The sequence below is a fragment of the Cyrtonyx montezumae genome, unplaced genomic scaffold (genome assembly GCF_038088225.1).
Source record: "Cyrtonyx montezumae isolate F1298 unplaced genomic scaffold, pur_monq_1.0 scaffold_1, whole genome shotgun sequence".
NCBI classification, from domain to species: domain Eukaryota; kingdom Metazoa; phylum Chordata; class Aves; order Galliformes; family Odontophoridae; genus Cyrtonyx; species Cyrtonyx montezumae.
In genome coordinates, this window is record NW_027071825.1 from 19,261,776 (window position 1) to 19,287,230 (window position 25,455).

The 25,455-nt window shown below is 36.1% G+C and overlaps 1 protein-coding gene across 5 annotated transcripts in view; it reads left to right on the forward strand.

Moving 5' to 3' along the window:
- Nucleotides 1-25,455, forward strand: part of NTNG1 (netrin G1) — a 152,673-nt gene that overhangs the window by 125,218 nt on the left and 2,000 nt on the right. For 2 of the 5 annotated variants that reach the window (XM_065742712.1, XM_065742676.1), the window contains one exon: nucleotides 2,620-2,757. The exons of the other annotated variants lie outside the window; for them this stretch is intronic. In XM_065742712.1, the coding sequence (XP_065598784.1) occupies nucleotides 2,620-2,757 (138 nt within the window). The remainder of the gene's footprint in view (nucleotides 1-2,619; nucleotides 2,758-25,455) is intronic. 5 annotated transcript variants of the gene reach the window in all.

A 25,455-nucleotide genomic window follows, 5' to 3' on the forward strand; every position in this document is an offset into this window, starting at 1 on the left:
TGGTAAGCATGAACAGTATTGAAACCTCCAAGTAGACCCAGAGTAATTCATCATCTCCTTTGCTTTTATAACACAAATACTGAACTAGTTATTATCTTCTCACCTATAAGATCTAACCTTGAGGCCACTTAATCTTACGCCTAATTATATGCCTGAAAACTTTTTGAATTCCAGTGGTATATTCTTTAAGGGTTGTTCTGTAGCCACTGTCAACCCAGAATGACAGCTACAAGCCTTTATGCTTTAGCTCATTCTCCTTTTTGTTTTTAACTTGCAAATTTACATTAACATAGTGCATCTCCGTGGTAAGATGGCTGCTACTGTTATCTTCCCATCATTTTTAGTCATCAAATTGAGGTCAGGAGGAAGATTCCTACCCATCTGGATCAACAGAAACTAGTTGTTTTTTTTTCCTACCCTGGAGCCTGGTGTATGTTCTTCTTGCTAAGATGATCTGGAAACGTTATTTAATGCAAGGTCATAATGATACTCACTGTCAGGCACACTGGAATTGTAGCTTCTGATCTTTTTAAATGTCTGATGTGTTTGGCAGGTGATGGGAAGTGTTGTACAGCCTGTCATATTGTGTTGGACAATGAGCTTGAACGTTTTGCTGACCTTTCTAGCTTACACTCTTGTGGTATCGACTGCGTATTGGGAAAGATGTAGGCTAGACCGAGTAACTAAAGGTTACCAGGTCTGTGCTCCAATTTGATCTACCACTTCTACGTTAACAGCTTGACTTAAAGTTTTCTTTGTGTCACAACACAGTATGGATCTGGCAATTCAACATTCCTACTGAATTATCATATAAATATTTCACTGAATCAGTGTCAGGTTCTTGTTCTGTGGCCAATACAGCATTATGTATCCATACCATTCAATACTGTCAGCCACACATTTCTTTCAAAAACACTTCTTTTTAATTGTACGTTTGTTATGCCCAATTAAGCTATTTTTCATGTGTAAGAATTGACCCCTCTGTTTCTAATGTAATTCCAAGCCTTTTGTCCTTCAAGATTTTCTATAAAGAACTAAAACAAACATGACTTATTGCATTCAAGGTGTAACTCCATTCTATGTTTGCATAAACATTTTGTACACCTGATTAACATCAGAATTGCCAGCTTTTCAGGTGGTACCCATCATGGTATATTTGTGCTGTATTCCACAATATTTTTTGTATGACAGCATTCAACTTCATTAATGAATGTTGCTAGCTAATTAACTATATTATTATTATTGTGGAACTCCAACTGACAAAGGTAACTTCTCTTCCTCAGCATGCCAGATGTTCAAAGTGTCATCTGTAATTTATGGCTATTAAATGCTGATACAGCAGATGACAAATGTCTGGCAATGTTGTGGGGATTTTTTTTGTTTGTTTTTTTCTGAGACAGATTTTTCCTTTGTATTTTTTTATATTTTCTTTCCCAGTTCAGCTACATTTTTTCATTTTCAATTTCCCTGAATTTTAACCTATACTGTGGAAAAATTGCCAAAGGTAGGCAAAGCTGCACTGATTCACAAACACAGAGCCAGACTCACAGCAGGTCGCCCAGATTCAAGAATTAATTTGAATGCCTTTTGCCTTCAACAACAACAGAGATCAGATGCTGCCAAAATCTAAGTGTGTCTGCAGCCTCAGGTGACGGTGGAGTTACTCTGGGTCTACACAGGTATACATAAAAATAAGATATGACCACTTGAAGAAAAAAATATGAAGAATGAGATTGCCAAAAATTGAGCTCTGCTAGCTAATGTCATCTTCTTTGCTTAGCTAGCTGAATCGTGAACAATAATATTCTAATCACAGTAAAGAAAAGGGCTGTGGTTGAAGAAGATATATTCCCCTACAGAAACTGTTGTGGGAGGAAATAGGCTACTCTAGTCTTTCTTTAATTAGGTCAGTACACATGTGGAAAATATACAGCAGAGAAAGAGCCTCATTGCATCTTCCATCTGCCCACTGGGAGATGAGAGAAATGAAAACAGCAACATAAAGCAAGTTCTGATAAGTTTTGCATTACATTCCTTCTCACCTCTGCTTATCATTGTGGAAAATGCAAAAAGCTTATTAATCTCACTGATAAATACAGTCTCATCAATTTAGTGACAGATATCCACAAAGATTACTATACTACTCCAAAGAATAAAGGAAGACTATCTTGAAAATAAGAAAAGTGCATTTATACAGCCTTCTAAAGCCATTCAACATTTCTAAAACCAGAGTAATGTATAGATAAGCTTGTTTTACGATGTGCAACATTTGCCTAAAGGCACATTGATAGTAAAGCTTTCCTAATGTTTGTTAAATTGTTAAAAACATTCCTACCAGAACAGAGTTTGTTACAATGACTTACCCTCAAAGAACATAGTACCTTCTCCCTTCACATCTTTCTGTTTACTTTTTCTCTTCATATCATAAAATGTCTCTTCCTGAAATGAAATATGCAAACAAATAAATGGGCTATAGTAATTATAGTCACTGCTCTTGATATCGTTCATAGACAGTCTTCCTTTACTTCAACACCGGAAATGCAGCCTCTATGGTATTAAATGAATTATCACCTTATGTAGACCTGAATCCAGTGTGTGTGTGTTGTCTTGTTTCTGCAGACTGTTATTGTAACCCTTTTGGTTCAGTCCATGATCGCTGTAATGACAGAGGATTTTGTGAGTGTAAGGAGGGAGCATCAGGGCCTAAATGTGATAAATGTCTGCCGGGATATATCTGGCACAGCTTGGGCTGTCAACGTAAGTAACTCAGAATTGCCCCTCTCCTGCAACTTTGCTGCCTCTGCGTCTGTTTGCTATCATGTGCAGCTAACTTAAGAGCAGAAAATGAGCGAAACCTCTGCAGGATGCCAGATTGCCATACTGCCTGAACATTTCTGGAGACTCCCCGATGAGATTCCCAGTAGACTGGCTGTGCCATCCATTAATTTTAGTATGTTTTCAGTGTCCTTGCTCTTGCTAACTCTTGCAGGAGTTACCACTGAAATATATAAATACATGTGTCTTGCTATCTGTAAAATACATTTTTGTACTAACATATCATGACTAGCATATCAAATCCAACTTTAAAATTCTTACTAGATGACAAAAGGTAATTTCTCTGCATGTCCATTTTTTTGTACTAAACTTCAACCTTTTTGATTAACTGAACTCTACTTTCACACCTTAGAACCTCTGAGCAATAAAACTCTGGCTTATTATGTATTACAACTAGTGAAAACTACACAAAAGTTAATATAAAATAAAATAAAATAATAAAATAAAATAAAAAAGACCTTAAAGTGAATTGCTGAAGTTTGGTGTAAACACTGCTAGCAGCAGCTGTTGTTTCAGTGCTTAGTTGGAGATTTAGATACTGTTCTGCTTAACAGGTCAAGTAAACATGTGAGTAGAAATATCCCATCAGTACACACTGGATTAGGCTTTAGTTGTCAATTTCTTTTGTTTTGTTATAACTGTTTTGATCACCTACTTCCAGAAACTCAGTAGAGATCTCTCATAATTTTTTTTTCACCTTTTCACAAGAAAATCAATATGATTCTCTACAGTAGAATTTGAATAAAGCATAGCAAACACTTAGGTTCACACTGTGAGTTTAAATAAGATATTAAGTAGCTAAGATACTGAACAGGACTGAAGGTCTGAGTGCTGTGTCATACAGTCATATAATTAATATGGTGATAGATAAAATAGGCTGTCGGACCAATTAGTTACTCACCACACTATTTCCTGCCTTTTTAGGTTTGGACATTTTAACACCAATAATGTTCTTCTAATGAGGGTTTTTGAGTCAAACATACAAATAGCCTGATTTTAGCTGAGTCAGACTATTTGTAAAAGTTTCAGACAGTTTCTGGAATTGCAAGCTAGTGCTTTTCTATTTGCTGACAGAACCAATTAAGTGTCCCTCACTGCATTGTAGTTTTCTGAACAAATCTCCATCTGATTGTGTTACTGCCAGATAACCCCCAAGTTTCATCAACTTATCAAATTCAGAAGTAAAACTAGATGCAGTTGTCAGATTTTATGGGACAGACACGGAATTTAATTTTTTTTTCAAGTCCTTTCATGGAAGAACAGAGTTCCAATTCATTTAATTTTGTAGTGTGGCAATTATAGCTTGGTTATCTTCCCATTGAAATGTAAACAATTGGCTGGGCAAACAAGTGGGTCCCAATATACAGGAAAAATAACAACTCATTATTCTGCCTTAACTAAGTACAAAAGAATTATTTGTCTGGACTTGTACCGTATGGTCATATCGGTTCCCCTTGAGCTTGCACTGCACAGAAATATGACTATGAAAAGATGGATACACACAGCACACCAATATGTGGTTTTTTTTTTTCTTCTTGTCATATATAGCCTATTGGTACTATTAGAAAAATCTATTTGTATGGAGCTTTGTTGCTAAACATTGTTGATCTTGGACAATTAGAAGTTTTACCTATAAATTAGTAAGTTAAATCTATACCATAGCCAGTTTAATTACTCTAATGATGGTGGCAGTAAATGAATGGCTTAGTGTAAAGTATTAGTGATCCTATTTGGGAAAAACAATGCTGAGAATCCTGTTGTGTTCTAAGGCTCACGGTACATCATTTGATAAATTACTGTGCAGAGTCTCCCTTGTACAACACATGGGTGAAAGACACAGGAGCTATTATCCTCAGAAGTATTTATTTGGGTACTGCACTCCTACTGATTTCATCTAAAACCTTTGAGGATCTAGTCAGAGCGCTCATCACTTGCTTCTCTGAGCATACAGAGGTCAGATGCAATTTAAGACTTTGCCTCCCAGATAAAAAGCACCATGATAACAACTGTTATCTTACTGAATTCAGGGTTTATGCTATACAGACACAGCAGTCAGCCAAGGTCTGGTTAGTACAGGAAGGTTTACTGCCCTCAGAAAAAAAGAGGCAGAAGAGATGCAGCTGTGTCTCCGTGCCCACCCCTGGACACATCTGTGCCGCAGGCAGAGTGCAGGGGGAGCAGCCAGGGCTCAGCCCTCCACCACTCTTCCAGACACCTCCAGTGGTTTTCTCACCTGCACACATACAGAGATCAAAGTGAAAGGAATGAATTCAGTGCAGAACACTCTGGTCCTGAAAGTCTCTTAGAATTTCATAAACATGAGAAACAGGATAGATGTATTTAAATTGTTTTATAGCAGTTAAGCAATTTCCTTTAAAAAGGCGCATAGAAACAGAAGAAAAGTAAGCTCCATACCTAGGAAGAAATTCAACCACCAATGGCAGTTGTTTTGGGACAGTCAAAGTGAACAGATCTTAGTGATAAGAGGAACCCCATAACAAAAAGTAGAATCATTTCCACAGAGCTGACTGAGTTTGAAAAATGGATGAAGGGAAAATATCATGCAGGACCATTTTATTATCTAAGCATTCAGGTTCATAGTATTGCATATTTCATATTTCTTGTCCATGTCACGTCAGGCATCTAAATCCCACTGTGTACATGAAGGATTGTTTGAAAATAAACATTTTAATTTCAATCTCACTACAACTGATTCCAAAAACAGCTGCATAATTATCCACACTGACAAAGTTTCTCTTTTGCCAATGTCAGCTTAGCTGCACAAACCTAATTTTCCTAAGACAATGACCTTCCCATGGAGAAAAAGGTGATACTATTCACTACTTTCCTTCATATGGTTAATGAGCAAAAAGGGATATTGAACCTTCAGTCTGCAGCCCACAAAGCTCAGGATGAGCACAGGAGCTAGCAAGGATAGCTTCCACCCAGAAGTTAAATTCATTGTATTAGTTATTGGCAATCATTATTTTTAAAATGTCTTGTTTCAGTGTTGTAAATCTTAAACAATTTACAAGGAAGTTTTCAGCCAGATGCCTTACATCAGGCTCTGAATAGCTTATTTTATTTTACCCTTTTATTTTTTTTACTATTTCAAATATTTTTAATTAAAGCAGGAAGATTACAATTACGCTAATCTTAAAAGCTCAAACTGTGCTCGGTGCTTGTATCTGGACTGAACTTTTATCACTCTGCAGCCCACTAGATAATTTATATTCTGTTACAGTGTACATTTGAATTCTTACAAAATTATTAATTTTTTTTTTGTCTGCATTTTATCACATGCTACAAACGTGAGAACCCCAGGCATTTATCAAAATCATCATGAAGATTGAATTTCAAAAGAAAATCAAACATGAAATTGTGACCCTGTGAATTATGAACATTTGCTTTTGGAAGTTTGTGATCAGTATTCAACAATAAAAGATGTGTTACCATCCATTTGTTAAAATACCTCATATTCTTCTTTCCAGACAGATTAAATATATAAATGTAATGGTCTCTCCCCTTGATGGTTAGCAAGTTTTTATACATATTTGGACACAGGTGTATCTGTTAGCCCTTCTATATCTATACATTGACTTTCTGCATGGGGAACTGTGACACAAATTCAGAACTGGAAATCCCCGTTTTCCAATTCCCCCTTGCAACTGCCTGTGTACCTGACCACAGACAAACTGTTTCTGTCTTGTTACATCCTTTTAACAGGAGCAGTTTTAATGCTTTCATTTGGCCAGGATATAGAAGGATTTCCCCTCTGCACAGGTGCTGCACAGACTTCTAGTTCTGGTCTGTTTTGGTGCCAGGACTGGTGCTAGCAAATGCACTGCTACTTTGGAGCCAGAAGGAAGTAAAACAGACAGAACTGATTGAAAGGTACAAAGTTTTGAACAATGCTGTCCCCAGGGAACAATCTTTCCTTGGTTTTTATACACAAAATACTGCTTTCACAATACCTATTTTACATGATTGTTATGCAGAGTGAAGAAATTGTGTGTGTACAGGGATTTGGATGTCAGAGAAACACTCTGCTTCAAACTACTCTAAATTTAAATGCGGAATAATTCACCTTAAACCAATCCAGAATCCCACAGCTTCAGCTCAAGGCAAAGTATGACTTACAGGTGTAATAACAAGCAAGGCAAAATTACAAACAAAATTACAGAGTTATCAGACCTGATTCTCAGATGATTCAAAACGCTGATTCCATTAACCTCGGTGCTGGCTTACTACACGTGCTGAAATCCTGGGTTTTTTAGAGCTGAGAAAAGACAATGTGAATGTGTTTATTAACACATTAATTCCAGAAAACATAGCCCACAAAACAGCCATGTAGATATAGTGATACATAGACAGTTTTTTACTAACAAAGTATGAATATTATGGAATGATATTACTTTTTAATGAGATGTTGGATTTAAAGGAGAAAAAAAAGGCTCACTTCTCTGCAAAGAGGGTATTTTAGACACCAAAAATAAAATAAAATAAAAAAAATACAAATGTATTTCACAAAAAGAATGAAATAAACCATCGTTCCTTTATGAAGAGCAGAGAGAAGATGAAACATAAGATGCTTTTTATATATAGGTATTGCACAGATTTACAGTTACCATAACATGGTCTCTTGGAATCGAGTCTCAGACTGCTCTTAGTACTGCCTTGTTGAAATCTGTCAAATATTGTGAAAATGGAGCAACCTGCAAAAGAAATAGGTTAGAGAGACATTCCTAAGTTCTCAAAGACATTATCTCAAGCATCTCTGTGCTGAAAGCCTCTGTGAATAGCATAAGGATTGTGAATTAGGTAACACCTGCATGGAGGGCAGCCCAAGGAAATAATGGGTCATAAAACAAACAGATGGAGGCATAGCATAGGGGGCTAGTTCACAGAAGTTAGCACCTCTCTAAGAGGCATCAGGCTCTTAATAGACTGCAGCTCTGCAGCTCAGGAGCTCTGATAATTGGGTGATCAGATTTGCTTTCCCTGAAGTAAACAGCAATTGAGTATCAACATTTACAAACTGCTTTCCCCTGCAAGGTAAAGGATTGGATTGGTGAAAAGTTCTCTTCGTCTTGCCCAGGTATCAACTTCAAGGCTGCTGTTCCACAACTGTCTAAACTGCTGTAATGGCAAGTGCTGCAATCCCACTCCTCCCAGTTTGAATCCAACATCCCTAGAAGTATCTCAGGTACTTGTTGGACTGTCACTAAACCATTTTAGAGCTAAAACAGCAGGATAGTAGCTAAACAAGAAGACTTTTATGCTGTGTTAGAGAAGCAGGAGCAGCCAGGAAGGGCAGCCCGCCCTATGCTGGGAGGGGAGCACCCTGGCAGCTGGGCTGCCCCACAGCAGCATCCTCATCTCCATCATTAGATCAGTCACATGACAGTTGGTATTTGTACACACAGTTTCAGATAAATAAGCAAGTGGATAATAGGGAGACATCCTAAAAAAATCAACTGTTCTATATTCTCTCTGTCATACACTCAATAATAATAATAATAATAATAATAATAAGCCACCTAGCCTACAGAACAATACTCCTATATTGAAATAGCATAGTGACTCTTTACAGACAGAAAGGTTTTTCTGTGTGCAGGGATGAAATGAACAGCAAAGTGTCTGAGTACAGTGCATTTCAAATCAGGCCGAATTGATAAGAGGGAATACAGTTTCCAGGTGCTGCAGTGTTCTTGGTGTTATGTCAAAGGAGCATCCTGAATAACCAAACTTTAGGAAATTCATAAAAAGTTAAACAAGTAGCATTATTTGTTTTCTTTAGTCAGATGATTTTAAAATGTTTAATATTTGATAGCACAATGATAAATATTTTAATACAGTATATTGCAGTCAGTTAGGAATAGATGAAAAATATACAAAGTAAGCTCCATAAGATAAAGCTTTATTAGGCACATGAAATAGAACTCAAAGCTTGATAGCAATTATTGTTTAATCTATTCACATTTGGAAACGTATTGAAGAGAAAACTTATACAGCAGTTAATTGTTATGAATTATTAAATGTTGATTTGAAAAGTGATGAGCAGGTCTTCTCTGAAAATCAGTCATGTTTTCCTTTTAAGCCTGCTCAGTGTCTATAACTGTAATTTGTCCACTCAGTGTTTTTTTTTATGTGGACAGAAATAAAAAGATCTGTACCACCACAGACACACTCAGATGGGACATTTTTATAAAGAGGCTTTAAAAGGATCATCTTAGGAGCAAGTTAAATAATTTCCATCCTACTTAACTGGAGTTAAAAACCACTGACCTGAAGCAATTAAAGATAGTCGGCATTTCCTGCCATACCATCAATACAACTGACAGCAATGCTGACACCAGAACATGCTGATAATTAAAGCCTCAGTATTTAGAGCTTTAACTTCATTTACATGTCTGCAAATATATCTCTCCCCAGAGATCTTTCTGTTTGTGCTGATGGCAATGTGAAAATCAAAGTTTAGTTGATAGGTGTGAACTTGTAAGGTGCTGACTGTCTTCCCGAACACAAGCCAGCCTCCCTCAGAGCAAGTAAAATTAAAAATCAAAATAAAAAAAAGTTTGTTAATATTATGCATTAATAAATGGGTACCACTGAAGCAGGTTTACCAATATTCAGTCTACCTGTAAATTTGAAGTTGACTAGTTTCTACCTTCAGCAGAGTTTATAGTTCTTGTACAGAACAGGGGCACACCTGGTGTTAAGGTGCATTTCTGCCATGAATTTGAACATGCTGAAGGGACTTAATGCTAAAGTAAATTCTGTCAGGTTTCATAGAATCATAGGACACCCTAAGTTGGAAGAGACCCACAAGGATCATTGAATCCAACTCCTCGGATTGTGTTTCTATAGAGCTGAGCACTCTCACATCTGTTGACTCAAAGTTTTTTAATGACATACTGTTATCTGAGGTACTTAAAAAAAAATGGATTTCTTTATTCATCAACAGTATTTGTTATGAGTAATCTATAGAAGTGTAAAACACCTCAGACAATGTTCCAAAGAAATTCAGTTGAGCTAAAGGATTTTTAGTATTTAGTGTCGATATGTTGAGTGGTTCATCAATGAAATTCTCAAATTAATCAAGACCTTTCAAGTTCTTAGTTCCTGATTAGAATACTTAACAGAACTAATTTTTTTTAATGTATTTTTGTATTTACACTTCTGAGCATCTACCTAGATTGTAGTAAAGCTGGTCTTCAAGAGCTGTGTGCCATGTGATTATGTTCACATTTCCAGGGCTGTAGACCCTAGAACAGCTTAGGTAGAAACCTGAGAAAGTCTGCAACCAGGGATCAATTTACCCCAGTATTCTTTACCTGACAGTAGTGTTGCAGGCATCCTAACTCTAGGAAGCTACAGTGTAAGGACCTTCGTAGTCAAAGAATTTATTAACATCTTCATACTTGATCTCAATAAGCCTTTGGTCTCCTGATTTGACTAATCGCTTCTTAACAACAATAATAAGAATAATAATTCTTTAACTGGCTGACTGACAATTTCATTTGGTATTTCCTATTTCTTGAGCAGAAGAGATGCTGAAATGAATAATCATTTCCAGTTCATCTTTGCCTTTAATATTCATGATTTTATAGACATCTATTGTATTTTCCTTCAATATATCTTCCCTTTTATAAACTAAGTAGTCCTAATCCATGTAATTCTCCCTTTACCAGTAACTGTCTATATCTGTGATCAGATGACTTTACCTTTTTTGTTAATACCACATACCTTGTCAGTAGTTCATGTAGTATTAAAGAGATTAGTGCATCATATGGCAACAGTATAGTGTTTTCTGTTCCATGCTTCTTCCTGTACTAAAAAAAGAAAATCAAGATTTTATTTGCCTCTTTGACTGATGCAGAGCATTAAGTCAAAATTGTCAGTAGATTACTTTTAAGGTCTTTTCTGAATAGTAAAAGTCAAGTATCTATATGGGTAGAGGTTTTTGCTATGCATTACTTCTAATAACTGAAATTCACGTGTGATTTTATTGTATTATCACCCAGCAACTTAGAACTGCTTTTAAAAATTGTCACAGCCCCATACTTCTATAATACGATCAAACTTTATTACGTTACTCTTCACTCACTTTTCTAGCACAGTTCTGCATGCATAATTCCTGACACAATTCTTACAGGACTGAGCTAGTCTCTTTTCAATTCTAATAACTGATCTTTATTCTTACCCTGTTTCCCATTATTTATTCCATGATTATACCAAGAAAAAAAAGGAACTTATTTCATGATAGCATGGTTTATCTTAGAAACATTGCTGAGGGATCTTATGAAATACTTTTGGAGATGGATATTACCAACTTGATAATCTATGTCCACATGCTCTTTACTGATTCCTTCAGAAAATCATCAACTAAGTTTCTATGACATTATTTTCTTTTACTCCTCCCTATACACAAAAAATAAAAATAAAAAATAAAAAGTTCTTCCCTGCTTATCATGTTTATTCATTTATTTGCTAATTCTGTTCTTCATTACAGTTCCTATCAAATCACTTCCTGCAGAGAATTGCAGACTACTTGTCTCTAGTTCTTCTCAATCTTTTTGGAGCTCTTTAAAAAAATCCCATCCACTAAAGTTCCTTCTTATAGCTAATCAAGTCAGTCTTGACAATTAAACTAGTAAAATCACAGGTAACAGAAAATTGTTTCTGCTTTTTCTCAAATTTCTTGGATCAATATTATTTGTTTCCTATGATCTGATAGAACACAGTACTCTCAATTTCTTAAGAATGGTTTGTGCAGACTTTGAAATGCCTTCAGAATATGCCCCCATCAGGAGAAGCAGTGGCACGGTAACCTCCTGAAGCTCTGAATACTAGACAGATTTTTTTCCACAACCATACCTGATACACCATTTGCCCTACAGACATACAGTAAAGCTTATACTTCTTATGTGTTTCCAAAAACAAATTAGTTACTGATTTTATGACTTTGGATTGCATTGCCCTAGTTCATTTCTGGCCTTCCTTGGTGCCACAGCATGTTCTTACAGTTAATATCCTGGAGTTGATGCTCGTTTCTTTTTTCCTTCATTTCATTATAATTTCAGAATTTTTCTTCTTTACTGTTGTAAATATATGTCTGTATAATTTTTTTGTATAATACTCACTTTACTTTACATGTATCTCATGAGTGGCTCACCAAATCATCTGCAGACATTGAGCCCCTTTGGCCTCTTTCTTGCTGATAAGTGTCTACCTACATAATCCATGCCTTTGTACATGTACTAAGCCTTGAAATGACTTCCGATTCACCTCATATTTAAGCATAAGTAAATATTTCATCAACGAACACAAAAATGATAAAACTAGAAACAAAATCTTAAGCGCCAGTTCATGTTTTTAGCCTGAACTGTGACTGCTTCTCATATAAGAACAGTGAAAATGAATAAAGTTTTGCAGGACTCAGCCAAAATGTATTTAGAAGGGACTGAAAGGCCATACACAAGTGTTGTGATATTCAGTACAACATTAATGGTATTGTTCCTTTCAATTTATTTCATTGCAGTGCAATTTTGAGATAATTTTGCTGATTATGAAGGGTTGTTCCTTTGCATTGGACTTTATCCAGTGGCAAAATCATTAAAGTAAACTCCTAATGGGAGCCAAGTCAAGCCTGTTATAATTATCTTGGCTTCTAAGAAGAATAATTAAGTTGTTAATAGAAGTTTTACTATGATGATTAGGTGAGAAGAGAAAGATATGACAGTTTTCTTATGGAAGTTTTCTACAGAGAAGAAGGAAGAATTTGATCGTAACTCAGATGTTGGTAATTAATGTCTGTAGGATCTTGATCAGTGTGGTGAATTACAAAGGAACCACATTCATTAACTTCTCTTACTACAATAAATAGCTGCGCTACACAATGATTAATGCATTATGCTCAAAACTGGTTTGGGGAGGTTTATAACTACAGTTTGGATAAGTCCTTCTTTACATGGCATTTTCTTCTGCTTTTTTCTTCTGTCTTTTTTTCAGATGGTACTGTAAAGCCATATATTGACAATAATGCTGATTCCAGTGGCTGAACCTAGAGACAATATTTTGATTTTTAGCTCTGTTTGCAGATCAATTTGCACACAACATTTCCTCTCCAAACTTAGTGAAGTAACTTTGAAAATCTCTCATGCTTTGTAGGCATACAGATTCTGTTTATTTTCCATATGTACAAAGAATAAACTATAAAAAAAATCTGCTGATAAAGAGAAATACTATTGCAGCTTAGCAAGTCAGTGATGGAACTGTATTGTGAGAGCTCTGAATTGCTGAACAATTAAATTTGAAGGCTTTGCCAATGGACTCAAAAATTTATTCTTGCTCTTCAGAACTGCTAGGTTATAAGGAGCTCAGCCATAATCTCTTTGGAGGAAGAATTGTCCCCTGAAAAGTTATTTATGTTCATCTTAACTGGCACCCAAGCAACTATAGGTCAGGAATGCACAAGAACTAGAATCAAAAGAGCTCACAGCTGTTTATGCATATACAATAGCCATGTTTGGCTCCCATACACACTGATCGATGCAGGAACAAACACTTCCAGTATTCTCAGCACAGAAATATATGTCCATAGCAGACAATTCCATTGGATTTTCTGTTAATGAGATGCTTCATCATCAAGCTCCCAATATTATATATACTTTAAATGGGAAATTAGTTTCCCTTTAAAGTCAAAATATCTTGAAATAGGACTCCTACTTTGAAGAGTTTAGAATATCATTTCCAAGGAGAGTAAAGAGAGTTTTACCACACTTCACTCTTTCTTTCAGTACTGAAGCTGCATTTTGACAGAGAGGCAATAAGCACTGACTAGAGTCCAGGGAGAACATGTTACTCTCGCAAGATTCAGAAAACTGGCTTACTTCCTACTGATTTCAAGAACAGGAGAATCCCAAAATGAGATTTAAACTGGGACCATTATTGCAAGGAAATTCATATTGAGGGCAAAAATAACACCCTTAAATCAGCCCCATTGTGCTGATATTATACAGCAAATTGCAGCTCTCTGCAAGACTTCAGTTCTAAGGAAAAAAATCCTATTTCACACATATTTACAGACAAATTACAAAATTGTATTACAGTGTAAATGTCTCAAAAAAAAAATGAGCCAGGTGTTTTGAAATGACTCAAATTACATGTCCACACATGCCGTTTTGGTGCACTGGGAAGGCACATCATGAAACAAAGGCTCTACATGTACAGTGTAACTTCTGCACTGGTTTGGAAATTTGGATCCAGATTTATACCACCTATCAAAATATAGCCATATACTGCTATAATTTTTATGCAATGACCTGAGAGCTCTACTTGTTCATGCAAAATCCTCACTGATTTAGCACACAAAAGCTGCTTAGAGAAGTGTACTTTGTTATACCTTTTATTCAGTGGCACAATGACAACTTAACGATGCTGCAGCCCACGCCTGCTCTGCAGCGTTAGAACGCCTTAAGTGTACTGCAGGTAGAAAACAGCCAGCTAAGATGTGTTGTGTACCTCCCGCACCTTCTCCCACCCATCCTGGCTTTAGCCCAAATCCCTCTGTTCCAATTCCAGCTCCTCCTGTTCAACATTCATCTTTCTTTGAGTCTAGCAAATATTCATTCTGTAGCTTTTGCAGACTTCAGAAAAGCATCATCCCCCTCAGATCTACCAAGTTACCACTTAGAAAAAGTTATCTCACAGAGCATTTTACACTCACTCCATGCTCTTATTTTAATGTCCCTGTGTTTGAAACCTGATAAGGAACCCTGCAGGAGTCTCTGCTGTCCAAGACCATCCATCTGTGAAGAAGTTGGCCTCACCTATGACATGATGGCTACCTGGGCTTGCTACATGGCTCCATGGAGCAGGAGGAAGCTCAGTGTTTATCCTCAGTGTCTCTCATGTGGGTTCAAGCATCGAGTAGTCCCACCAAAAGCCATCCTACCTGAAATTACAGCCTTTTCTCATCTTCCAACATCATGTGTATGTATGTATCCACCACCTGGCACTTTACACGAGCGTGCTGCAAATGCTGCTTCCTCACATAGCAGGGAGTGTGAAAGAATGCATGCAGTCCTAGAGTAGATCAGTAAACACAGGAAGGCAGATCTCCATTGCAGTCTCTGGAAAAGCTGCTGAAAGAAGAAATGTGGTAGGAGTTATGGGTGTTCAGCTTCTGTAAGGTAGAGTCCTGCACAGGAGATGTCTGGCCTTACAGGAAAGAGTGGACCAGAAGAGATAATCTTTTCAGGAAATGCAGCTTTGTTATCCAAATGTTATTTAGCAGAATTGTATTTTCATTTTCTCTAAAAATCCTTTGAAGTAAAATACTGTTACTTTAAATAATAAAAATAATATGCATTTTAGAAATGTATTTTCATAAAAATTGAACATTTTGTGTGTGACACTTCCATATCTAAACTAAACATGAGTGTATGAGTTAGTAACATTGCTATCTTCAGGGCTTTGAAGGTGTGAGAAAAAAAGTCACTTCTGGCTGTTCAGACTCACCTGCGAGTGGAAGGCTTTTTGAGCAATGCTGTCATTTCTTTCCATCGCGAAGGTTGAAGGTATTGATACGATATACCTGTAGAAACATATAACACACTGATTACAGAGGAACATACTGAACCTGTGTCCAAATAGATGTAGATGTCTTCAATGCTCTATGACTTGGCAATCTTCTAAAAATTGGAGAAAACAGCTGTAAATAAAATAAAGCAAGTAATTCTAAGTGCAGTCACATTCTGCAGTTATCTGTTCCTTGAGGATCCCCGGTTACTTCAGACTTCACTAATAATTAAATTTTAACGTCTTTGCACATTGTAAGTTTGACAAGAAGTTCCCTCGTAAGCACAGAAGGAAAAAGTTTTTACTCTTTTAGGAGCCGTGTAACTCTAGATTTTTTGATATATGAATTCTCTTAGTATTTAGTCAAAGTAGTATCAATATCCATATTCAGAGGCACTATCTTTAGTCCACAAGAGAATATAAAGAACTTTTCTGACACGCTGATAAAATGTTATTAGTGCAATCCTGTTACTTTTCACATTAATATATTAGTAACATCTGCAATAATATTATAGTGAAAAAAATTAGGTCAGTATATCTGTCCATCTTCAAATCAATCAATCTGTCATAACATATTATGAATTTGATTGTGTTCTTGCCAAAACATTACTTTTGGAAAGACAAATCAATGTTTGAGGCCTTAGAAATTCTGTTAAGAGGCTGTATAGTTAAACCAAGGCAGAGATCTTACAGTGTGTTTTGGTACAAGCGTCTTTTGGACATTTATGCTGAATGATGTGAAAATATAAGTTCAAATAGTATTTTCAATTAAAACACTGGCTAAGTCGATCCTATTGGTTTGCTGCATATTGCAGCAAAACTAGTGCACCTGAAAAGGATCATTCTGAAAGACCAGCATCTATTATCCATGTTTTCCCAACTAATGATATGAATGATGTAAATGCCCACTGATATCCAGAACTCAACTGTGTGTAGCAACAATTATTGTTGGTGAAAACTATCATGAAGTACTTAATAGCTTAAACTATTTGATGCATTAATTTATTAGTTCTCATTTTTGCTAAATGGTACATGCCAGCTGTTTGAGTCAGCTTATTGCTATTTCAGTGATAAGAGTAGGAAAATAAAGCATTACACCAATTAAAATCTCACTTACAAGACAGTATGTTAACATTCAGTATGTTTCAGAAAGGAATTGTGACATCGGTCTTTGATTTCATTGTAATGAGATAAAAATAAAAATAAAAATAAGCCAACATGAAGCACAGAAGACACTAAAGTTTTGCAAATGTTTCTTATCTTCCTGATACGTGAATGTGAAATAGCCAAAGGTTTAACCGGTCAGAGTAGAAGGCAGCATACATGACACCATTATTTCTAATTGTCAGAATATTTAAACATCTTATGCAATTGCACATGCCACTTACAAGCAGATAAGATTGCATATTCCTTTTTTAACTTCATAGGTGGTAAACATTTTTTAATCAAAGACTCTCCAAATTCCCTTGGAAACAGTGATCACCTCTTGCTGTTGCATATGTCTAAAAAAAAATACGATGTAGTAAACAGAACAGGAACACACAGGACCTGCGTTTGTACCCTTCTTTTGTTAGGGCAGGCAAACCATTTGACTTCCCTTGGCATAAACCTCTCTATTGTTCACTGGCAGCAGTAACTCTTACTCTGAAGAGCTTTGTGAGACCTACAGGGCAATGTTTTTTATCCCCATTCCAGAGTTAGCTCAACAAAAGCACTCTGAACATTTTCATCTACATTCAACACAATATGTCAACGTAGACGCAGAAGATCTGATTCTCCCTATTGTTGCTTTAACAAAAGATACGTTACCTTAGATTTCAGATACCTTGTAGGAGCTATATAAATGTTTTACCTTTACATTGTAGCTAATCTTCACAGAAATTCTGTAATTTTACCAGCTGAGAGATCCTCAACCATTTACTTTGCACATGTATTTTGGTTTTCCATAGTAGAGTCCTGGCATCTTACTCAAAATTTCAGTTTTGAAAAATACACGCAAGAGAAATGCAAATTCATCATAAGAACTTGTTTTTAGCCTTACTTGTCGTCACCGTAACATAGCTGAAAGTGCCAGTTAAATAACACAGAAATATCTCTGTATCTATCAATTACTTCAGAGCTTCCTTTCCCTTTGACAGTTACATGCACATCTGACTTCTAATATCTTTGCTATTTATGGTAGTGTAATTTCAGATTACCTGTGTTTCCATTAGGTGCAGGTCACAGTGAAGCCTCCCACAGATATTGCTCACAACTTCACATTTTTTACAGGAATCACCTCCAGTGCTTGTCATAAAGCAGCACTGTATCACAGCAGATGTCAAACACAGGCAAGGAAGCCACACATGGTGGGGAACGTGCAGGCAGGAGGGCTGCAGGCTAACCAGGGAAGTCACAGGTCCCCCAAGATACTTGGGGAACCAAATCCCACCCACCAACAGAACACAGGGCCTCTTGATGACCACCGTGTCCTCTGTATCTGAGGGGTTGTTATGCTTAAGCAGTTTTTGATAGTGGCTATAACAAAACCCTGACTTAAATAAGTAGTCGTAAAGGAAAAAGACAGATGGTTTACGAGTGGTCGTTTATCTCCAGGAAGATAGAAATAATGACACCACAGCTTACAACTTTGTTAGTGGAATATGAATGACAGGGGCATGTAGTGTCCCTATTGAGCAAATAAAGCTATGATGTAGCTTATTGCTTTGCTGAGATTATCATAAAGTATGGTGTGAGCCATACTGAGACAGTGGTGCTCCTTCATAAGCAAAGCAATAAAAAATATGGGGAATTTTTTCTTGCCTTTGGAAATCATTCTCTTCTGGACAAGTATAAAATCAAAACCATCTAAATCGCACATCTTAAAGGTTAATTAACTGTTTCCTAAAACCCTCCCATCTTTCTTGGTTTCATCTCAACTATAATTCTTAGATGACTAAATCAGTATTTGTTTTCAGCCATTTTAACAAGCAATCTGGTGTTGTTTCTGATAAGACTGTTATGACAATCCTCCCCATCTTTCTGACAGATTTGATGCATTTCTTCTCATTATCTTTTATTAATTAAATCCAAGAATTTTAGATAAAGATGAGACATAGAAAATGATAGTCACAAGATGTGAAATAGAGTACATTTCTACATCCACTGTCCTTTCACCATGCTTAAAAGAAAGAAATTGTTCTATGATGGAATTTACAGTTTGAGTAGGAAAATCATCAACTATGGTTACCCGTGGGGATGCCAGGATTAACTGGAACTATTTGCAGGAGAGGGGAATCACCACCCATTCCTTGGTTGCACACAGGGAAGTGCTCTGAGCAGGAGCTACATCTTCTAGTAGGAACTCCAAAGACTTTTCCTGCAATTTGAGTAGAAGTGTCACAGCTTTGGTGTGAAAATTGTGCAGAAAGACCAGCAATTACAAATATACAAACAATCTGAGAACTCTACCAGAAACGTGCACAGAAAATGCAGTTTATTCATGACACACCCATCATTTACTCTCTGATGACTTGATAAAGCTGGCTTTTGTTTTTTGTTTTTTTCTTTTTAAAGTGCATTTGTGCCCCAAACTGGTATTACTCAGACAAGTCAAGATGGAGATGTCTGCCCTTAGAAACTATTCTCACTTGGTCAGTGTTTATTCCCCAGTATTGTTTACAATTTTATTAATCACAAATTGCTTCAACCAGAGATCTTTGTATTAATATCTGTCATTTTATGGCAGTAAGTTTGACACAGTAAGGTATGCCTTAGGCTTGTACTTGTCTACACTGATTTACTTTGTCTCAACTTCAGAATGTGCCTTGGTTCATAAGTGGAAACCAGTTTCCTTCTTATACTACCTAAGCACGTATCTCATCTGGATTCAGCAGTGTCTTAAAATAGTTTCATTTGACCCACTGCAGCAAATGATCAATTAGCGTCACTTAAAAAAATAAATCATTATGGATATATTTAAAGGAGCAATAGCTGGTTTTCATATCATATTGGTTGATTTTAAACCTCTGAAGAAGTCTGATAAACAGTCTGACGTACACTCATGGTAATATTATATATATATATATATATATATAAATATTTGGCAGTAAGTTTAACTGATAGCAATAAATAAATTATAATAGTAGTCTGATAGTAGATCTAATTGGGAGAAGGCTAGGGAAGAAATCTTAGTGACAAAACCTCCAAGTGAGTTACTGACCACTCTTTATTCAAATCATTAAGATATAGAAGCTGAACAAATCTGAGGTTTTGTCATGCAGCGTGCAACAGTAACTGTAACAGCAATACTTGTAAATGTTACAGAAGCCTGACTACTTAAAAACTTTGCCCGTGTCCTTACATACTCATTCCTAATATTTACTTTATATGGCTGAAATCTCATCAGAGTCAGTGGAGCTCCACATAAAGATTGATAGAACATAATAAGAATAGAATTAAGGTTCTTTTACACTGTAAAAAAATAATGCCATTTGAATTAGACTATTTCATGAGTTCCAGCTCCAGTATAGTCAATTTAACAAACTGTAGGAAAAATATTACTTGTTCCTTCATGACTGCAGAGGTTTTCTTTTGCATGTTTGCAATATATACACATAAATGGCTTTATTCCTAGCCATACATGAGCTTCCTTATTTGTTGCAGTTGTTTGTTTCTTTCTTTTCCTTGGTGGTTTTTTTTGTTTGTTTGTTTGTTTTCCTTATATATAATATAAATAAATATATATATATTCTGTTGTGGAGGGAGGAGTAGGAGGAAGGGGGCGGTTTCTTTTTTACTTTGTTTAAAACTGTTTAAATGATTACATTTTTAGAGAATAATGCCCATTAATTAGAATCTTGATAGAATCCATAGGAACTACTTCTGTATTTGACAAGAAATCCTTTGAGCTTGGCCTGAGTTTACTTAACTTATAAAGTGAGATGAAATCTCCCAGTTTCTTCATAGCATTTCAATGTGCTGTTCTCTTTTCAGCTGCTGCATACACTGAAACTACTTAATAACATTTTTCACTTGTACTAAGCTTACCACATGTGCTCAAAATCTGTACATAAGTGAATTTACATAGTGCTATTTACTATGTAAGAAGTGGCAAGGAAACAGATACATTAGAGAAAAAAATCAGCCAACTATTATCTCTTCAGCCATTAGACCTGCATACTCTCAGGTATTAAGAATGGCTGGAATCCAAGGTCAAGAATTCTCATTATTTCAGTAGTGCCAATCATACAGACCACAGAGGAATGGTAAGGAAAATTCAGTGCAGCGGAAATAAGAGCCAAAATGTGCATCAGTTCTCTAGAATAGGCCAAACTGTAATATCTTCAGAGCTGAACCCATCAACATGATCAGAGCCTAAAGGACACAGGCTCTGGAAGATACAAAGGAGAGACGTGAAGAGAGAGTTGTAAAAAGGGAGTTGTAACATGATATAATAAAAATAAAGCAAAATGAAGAAAAATTGTGATGGGGGAGATCATACAAAAACACTGCTAGAAATGAAAGGCTTAGGAATTCTTGATAAAATAGAAAAGACTACTAATGAAAAGATGTCTTCCTTTAATTTCATTGTTAATGATCTTTATACTGCTTCTACAAGCAACAAATATTCCAAAATCAATCCAGACTGTGATGAGAAAAGGAATGCCACATATCCCAGATAAAAAAGATGCCTTTTGCTTGGGGTTTTTGTCTGTGTGTTTTTTAAGTGAATGGTCCATTCTTTCTCATGTTCATGTGCGTCACCCACATGAACATGATGCTGCTGTAGGCAAGCTGGACCAAAATGAAGGTAGCATGAAGGAAGGTACCAAATGTACTTTCTCCTCTCTTTGATAGCCTTCCTGAAGGATATGAGGCTAAAAGAAATTAGTCTTAAATTCATTATGCTATTGTTTTTCCTGTCTGAGCAGCAGACCAAAGCTCATGTGTGCACTCTGAAGCAGCCCAAACAGTAGCCAGAAAGATTATCAGCCTATTCTGCACTGTTTTGTCTGAGGTGACACTCCAGATCAAAAAGAACAAGGCTTGCATTTCTGTTACTATGTCTATATTTTTACTTCATAGCTAAAATCAGTCCTAATATAATCTGTTTTTTCAAGTAGCTGTTATGATAATAGAGTTTAAGACAGACTGAGAAATTTCAATGTAGTATTGATGTCTGAACATTTAAGAGGAAAGTAGACATTTGTCAAATATCTACATTTCTCTCAATATATTTCATTAGATATCAAATATAAATTCTAAGAAACCCTCACATATCAATTACTTCTTGAACAGCTTGAACTAGTGGATAGACTAGGTTTTCTTCCTCTTATTTTCCTTTTTTTATTCCATTTGCAAATTTAATGACATGGTAATTACAAACCAAATAGTTTCTTGCGAATTATTTTGTAAGTTGAGGTAAGTCATCATTCAGTATTTACAAAGGTCTTATCCTACAAAAGGAGCTTCAATAACTTATCAATGAATATTTTAGAAAGGGCGTTTAAGTTTTAATTTAAAAAGTAATAACCACTTCTTACTAATTGAAGGCACTTGTTGGTTGTCAGGGTTTTCCCCCCAGGGACAGAAAAGCTTCAAATGTGTACCTGTATTCACATGTGACTTTTTTCTCTCTCCTTTGCGTAGTGTTTTTAAGGATTCCATAATCAAACTATAACTTAGACCATGCACTGATTATTTATCAAACCTAAACATTTTCCTCTATTACTTTAAGTATTTCACTTCCCACATTAGCACTGGAAGATCTGGAGACTGTGCTCAAAAGGACTCCTTAAAAATCCAGTGAGGCTATGCAGAGCAAGTCACACATCTCCATTTTATTTATAATCAATTGTGTCCTGCCTTCTAATTCAGGAAGTTCTGCCAGCCAACTGTGGTACTTTAGCCACACAAGTCTTAATAGGCAAGTATGATAAACTCAGAATTAATTTTTATTTGCTTTGCTTCCTGGTGTTTCATTCTAAGATTAGAACTTGGTAGCTGATACCTTTCAGATTATGAAATTTTAATTTAAAAAGAAAGTAAACAAAAGAAACCAAAAATCAACATTTAAATGAGTTGACCAAAAATAGTTTGAGACACCAAATGCTGAATGTGAATAATCAAAGTATGGATCTGCTCTGACTGACAGCTGTTTATCTGAGCCTTGATAATAAGATGTAAAGTGGGAGTAAGGCGGACCAAACAACTTCCATCTAAGTGTCTCCTACTTACAACCAGCCAACATCAATTCCATGCTATGCTCCCAGTGTTATCTTTCAAATCAAAAAAGAGCAATTAATTCCTGCCCATAATAGGCAATCCAGGCATCTTCAGACTTGCGTGCAGTTAAAAAAAAGAAGAAAAAAAACCCACCAAAGCCTCTACTGCCTAAACAGAGGACAGAGAAAGAGCAGTTTTTTCACAGTTAATTCAGAGGCACTAAGCAGACACTACTTTTATACACGCATTCATTTTGATACACTGAAAAAAAAAAAAGGGCTTTTCATCAATCATTACAATTAATATCCAGTAATGAAGGTTAGACAAAGATGGTTCAGCACGTCACAGCAGTGGAGGCAAAGTTTCGCTAAGAGTGGGCAGGGACATAGACCAAACGTAGCAGAACGCAAGAAGGGTGCAATGGGCAGGAAAGCCCTGTATTGGCAGGCCTGCTGCTCAGGAAAATGAACAGGCTAAGGGCCACACGTGTGCTGTGCTCCACCAGCCCTTCCTGCCCCCACCAGCACTTCCTGGGCTTCCACACAGAGCAAGCAGCCCGAGGTCCCCAGCCCTCCCTGCTCTGCTCAGCAGCCACCACATCACTGTCTCCTCAGAGTAAGCCAGGGAACTGCTTCTGAAATAAATGTGTTACAAAGCGTACCCGAGCAAAACACCAGGTTAACATTAGAAACATTATTAATTTTCAGAACAACAGTTAATACACTTGCCTAATATACTTGGCAGCATGTCGACTCCTTTTTTTTTTGAGGAATAAATTTTCTTCTAGACTTCAATGATAACACTTCAGTGGAAGTACTTCATGATGCTGATGTGTTACACTCATTAGCAATCAAAAATCCAAATCCTAAGATGAATAAACATAACAATAGCTAATTTTAGCTAATAAATAGTTGATATTTAGGTTTTAAGTATAATCCCCACCACATCTTCTGGAAGGTGAGAATGGTCAGAATAAATGTAAAAAAGAAAAAAAAGGAGGAAGGGGATTCTATTTCAGAATTCTTTCCCTTCCAGATCACCACATTTGTTATCTACATGATACATACATGTGGGTGCAAGAGAAAAAACAAGGAAAATAAGTCTTTGACAATACCAGACTGACTGTATTTACTTTAACGCATTTCTGCAGGCAGTCTTATAAAACTACATGTGAAATACCAAAGTTTTTCATTCATCCCTTAAGTACTTGAAAGAAGGCTTTTTAATAATAAACTAATGGTCTGATTTAAAAACTCCATGTCTGTAACAGTACATCCAGAATTTTGTCAGCAACAGTAATTACACAGGTGTTTTATAGCAGCCTGCATCAGCATGTAAGGCAGAACAGCCCTCATGGAGCACACAGCCGCGCTGGGTACCCACAGCCATCGCTCCATGACAACCAGTATCTGAGTGATGGCCTCCTAAATAAAAGGCCATGGTTGGCAAAATAACTGTAAAGTTATTGAAAAACAAATTTGTTTTTAATGAATACTTAGAAAAATAAATCAATAATATATTCAGGGCCAAACATGAAGTGAAATATCTCATCTGCCATTTAAAAAGCCATATTTAATTGACTATTGATTTCCTCTCAATTAATCAAGGCAAACAATGGTCAGTATTGATGGAACAGATATTTCACCATTTTCACAGCCTGGTTTGCAGGAAGCATCCAAGCAATGAGTAGTCCAGAACAAACAGGCACAGTAGATGTACTGTCAAATTATTTTTGACTATTGCATGTATTTACCCATATGAAAATTGAATATGAAACCTGAATAATAAGGCCAGCTTTAATTACATAACTGTTGTGACTGAGACTATGTATCTCAAATATTGACTTTCAAAAAATAGTTCATTTTCTTGGCCTATTACCATGATACTTTTCTAGGTTGTTAAGCTCACTATATTTATTTGGTGATGATTTACTATTTCTTGTACATAATAAATACTATCTGTTACCATGAATATAGAGAACATTCAAATTCAGACGTGTGTCTATCATCTTCCTTGCACCTTAATATCCAGGTTCTGACATTACAGTTCAGAAAAGGGACAATGATTTTAAATCCAGAGTTGTGAGGAAGGGGCTTTGATCATTAACAGTATCATCAAGAAAAATAACATAGCTGCTCTCTCCCAATTAGATCTATGTAACTTTCTAACATATTGTGTTATTTGGCCCACTTGGATGCAGTACATTAGAAAAGCCTTCACAGGGTCCTTGCAAAGTCAGATTTTTTCTGAATGAAAGCCTGGACATAAAAGATAGCCAATAATATTCTTGGTACACCAAATTGTATAGATTTACGTTGCATCACTTAAGGACAGGCTTTATGGATTTTAGTTCTCATAATACTGCATTTCTTTGAAGAAGAAATTAACATCTATAAAACCAGTCATTTTTTGTAGAACTTACTAGAATTTTTAAAGTAAAATTAATAATAATTTTCCCTTAATCTGAATTATTAAGGTAATTTCCAGGATAATGTATGTATAAGCAGCATATAACATTGAGACTGTCTCGACCAAACCATTCCCCAATTCCCCGAGGGAAAGTTAGTTCTGACACATCCTGCTTAAATAGGAGGTGCAAATCTTTACTAAAATTAACAGTCCTGTGGAAGAAAGAGCTGTATACATGGCGCATATTTTACTATTGTTGTTCTCCAAAATAAAACAGATTGGCACACTCAAGTACTATGTTCCTCTTGTCTTTACACGTTTAACAAGTGAAATATTTTGATAGTTTTTGGGAAAAAAAAAAAAAGCTGCCAGATTTTCAAATAGAAAATATGATGTAGCTGTAAAACTGTTGCCTGTGTT